We start from the raw sequence: 3062 nt of genomic DNA, 5'->3' as shown, positions 1-3062 counted from the left end.
GGGGGGGGGGGGGAGGAGGTGGTGAAGGGAAGGATAAAAGGAGAGTTTTCTTTAAAAGCACGAGTTGTGAATAAAATTAGCAACAGAAACGGTTTTTGTTGGCTTTTGACAAGCCTGTGTTTTCATGCGGAGGTCAGCCAGGCCGCTCACAAAGATTCAGTGTGGGAAAAAGGTGTATGCCATACAATTTAAAACTACTCTTTACTTCAGAGGGAGCAGCTAGAGATCTCCAAGCACCTTGTTTTCTCCCAACTCTGTTATTACTGATCTGAATCAAAGAAAACGGAGCAGAGCGAAACAAGATGAGAGGGTAGATTATTTAGCCAATTAGTCTGCTACAGGCTGTGTCTCTTTTGCTTTCACTAAAACTCTCACCACCCCCCCTGCAAACACACACACACACACAAACAAAAGTGTGCACACCTGCACAGGAATCTACACATATACAAAACACCTTTTCTAAGAGAGCCGTGATTGCAAGCGGAGGGAGGTGATCAGCCTGTTAGCCCGGGATAACATAAGTGTAGAGCTGTGCTCACCTAACAAAGCATGTTTTGACAGGTAGGTTAGGGCTAACTGATACACACACATGCACACATAGAGGCAGGAAGGAGGGGTTAGAGGCCCACTTTTGGAGCCAGCGTGTCTGTGACTTGGCCAGGGGGTCCTAACAGGAGCCACAACAACAGGGAGAGGGGGGAGCAGAGCCACCATGTCCCACGCTTTGAAGCTGTGGCGCGCACACTTACAACACACATGAACAATGGCAGACACACAGGAGCTGTTTTCCTGTCACTTTCACTCTCTGCAACATGTCAAACACAAGCTCGGTTTAAGCACAGATTGAATTTGAGGGATTAGAGCCCATTACCCCCGAGGATGTAATCAGAGTACTGTGCAAATATCAGCCTTTCTTCACCTCCTGGCTTTTGGCTGATCTCACATCAGTTGCGACACATCCACAGCCACACATCGCAGTGTAGCACGCAATAATATTTACTGTAAAAACATATTAGTTTCCTGAAACTGAAAGCGATGCCACCAGATTGGAGTTCAGTCAAATGATTTTACCCCTTTGCCCCAACAGGTTTCTTTCTTTACCGACTTGTAGCTGTGTATTAATAAGTAAAAGCTTCTACTAAGGTGAAACTTTAACACTACATGAAAACTGCTTTTGTGTTCTCACTGAGCATCATTGATTTTATACACATCTTTCACCATTTCTCTATACTTCATTAAGACACCGGGAGGAGAACAAGCATAGGAAGTGAGCAAAGAGGAGCCGAGAAGAAGGCTTAAAAAGAGCCATAAAACTAAATGAAGGGGAAAGATGAAAAGAAATAAAGAGAGCGACAGTCTGTCTCCACCCACCCTGCCTCTGTCTTTGAAATCAGACAAATTGAGAGACAGCAAATTAGTGTGAGGAGCTTAGACACAAATAGACAAACACCTAGAAACTGGAAAACAATTTTTAAGATACTTGACAGAAGAGTCACTGGGTTGTACAGATGGAAAACTAGCAGATGAGGTGAAAAGAGAGATGGGGCCTGAGCTGTCATTTTAAAAATCTCCTCCTCTTGTGAGCAGGTTAGAAGTGAAGTTCTGCTGAAGGCAAAATGAAAGAGAGTAGAAAGGTGTGTATGAGTGGGATGGCTTCAGGTGTGTTTTCTTGTCTAAACAAAGTGAACAAGTCCGGCCTGATCCGTCTCTTTCTAATTCTGTCATAGTGACGGGTTTGCACAAGTACACAGAAACACATCATCACAAACATCCTCACATGGCACTTGAATTCCTCCCAAGCAGCCGTACCTGTATGTTAACATGTGACATTCGTGCGAGTAAGTCTGTTTTCTGTTGCTGTGCGTGTCTGTGTGTGATTAGCCTTCATTAATCTTAACACGCATGTTGTATGAGCCAAGCTGTCTGGGTGTGTGGGGACAATATCTGCTCATTAATCATGTTGTTATTCATTTTAAAAGCTAAAAAACATTTGCCGGGTGAGGACATTTGTCAGTAACCTCCTCTTTCTTCCTGTCTCCTTGCAGCTTCCTGTGGGATGAGTACACAGTGGATGTGCGTATAAACGACTATCTGGACATCATCTGCCCCCACTACACCCACGGCGAGGTGTCATCGCATGCAGCTGAGCGCTATGTGCTGTACATGGTGGAGAAGGAGGACTATGAGGTGTGTAAGCCTCACTCCTTCGACCAGCTCCGTTGGGAGTGCTCGCGGCCGTTCGCTCCCCACGCTCCCGAGAAGTTCTCTGAGAAATTCCAGCGTTTTACTCCCTTCACCCTGGGCAAGGAATTCAGACAGGGAGAGAGCTATTATTATATCTGTAAGTATCAATACTAACTCTGACTGTTTTAACAACTTGTTCTGATCCCAAGAAGATTTCTTGTATTTAACTTTTCCCTTTTTTTTTTCCTGACTCTCCACAGCCAAGCCAATGCATCACCATGGCCAGGATTGTCTCAGACTGAAAGTGGATGTTGTCGGGCATAAAGGCTCTGGAAAGACCCATGTAGATAAATCCAAGGCAGATGATCTGGGAAAAAGCATTGATGGAGGAAAAGGGATGTTTCCTGCAGCTGGAGGGGTTCACAACCCCTCAAACCGTCTCCCAGCAGGTGAGGATCCTTCTAAAATAAAATGCCATTCGAGATAGTCACAGCAGTGAGAAGAGCTCTGCTGGTTGTGTTTACCATGAAGGAATGATGGAAATACTGACTCTCTTCCTCTTTTTTCTTTCCTCAGATGACCCTGAGGTGATGGAGCCAAATGTTCAGAGGAGTATCGGAAGTTCAGGAGCACAGCTGGTCTTTCCACTCTTCCTTACCATGCTCCCAGTCTTATTAGCTGTAATGCTACACTAAGGCTGATCGCCACAACAGAGACAATGCTAACCCAATGCTGGCCACTGGGACCATGAACACTCAAAGAGACTCTTTTTATACAGATTTTTTTTTATACAAGCATGGACAGTGCTGTCAGTGTGTGTTTGTGTGTTTGTTTTGTGTGAATGTGGAACGTGGATCGTTTCAAAGAAGAGGACCTCA

General features: G+C 45.0%; 1 protein-coding gene across 1 annotated transcript in view; it reads left to right on the top strand.

Moving 5' to 3' along the window:
* The window catches only part of efna1b (ephrin-A1b), a 9953-nt gene extending 6897 nt beyond the window's left edge, over positions 1–3056 (top strand). Inside the window, exons 2-4 of the mRNA XM_010729848.3 lie at positions 2046–2341; positions 2445–2633; positions 2761–3056. Of these exons, the coding sequence (XP_010728150.1) occupies positions 2046–2341; positions 2445–2633; positions 2761–2879 (604 nt within the window). The 3' untranslated portion in view covers positions 2880–3056. The remainder of the gene's footprint in view (positions 1–2045; positions 2342–2444; positions 2634–2760) is intronic.
* Positions 3057–3062: the final 6 nt, after the last annotated feature.

Source organism: Larimichthys crocea, chromosome XIII, assembly GCF_000972845.2.
Source record: "Larimichthys crocea isolate SSNF chromosome XIII, L_crocea_2.0, whole genome shotgun sequence".
NCBI classification, from domain to species: domain Eukaryota; kingdom Metazoa; phylum Chordata; class Actinopteri; family Sciaenidae; genus Larimichthys; species Larimichthys crocea.
The sequence above is the reverse complement of the archived record's forward strand: the minus strand, read 5'-3'. Positions and strand labels throughout refer to the sequence as shown.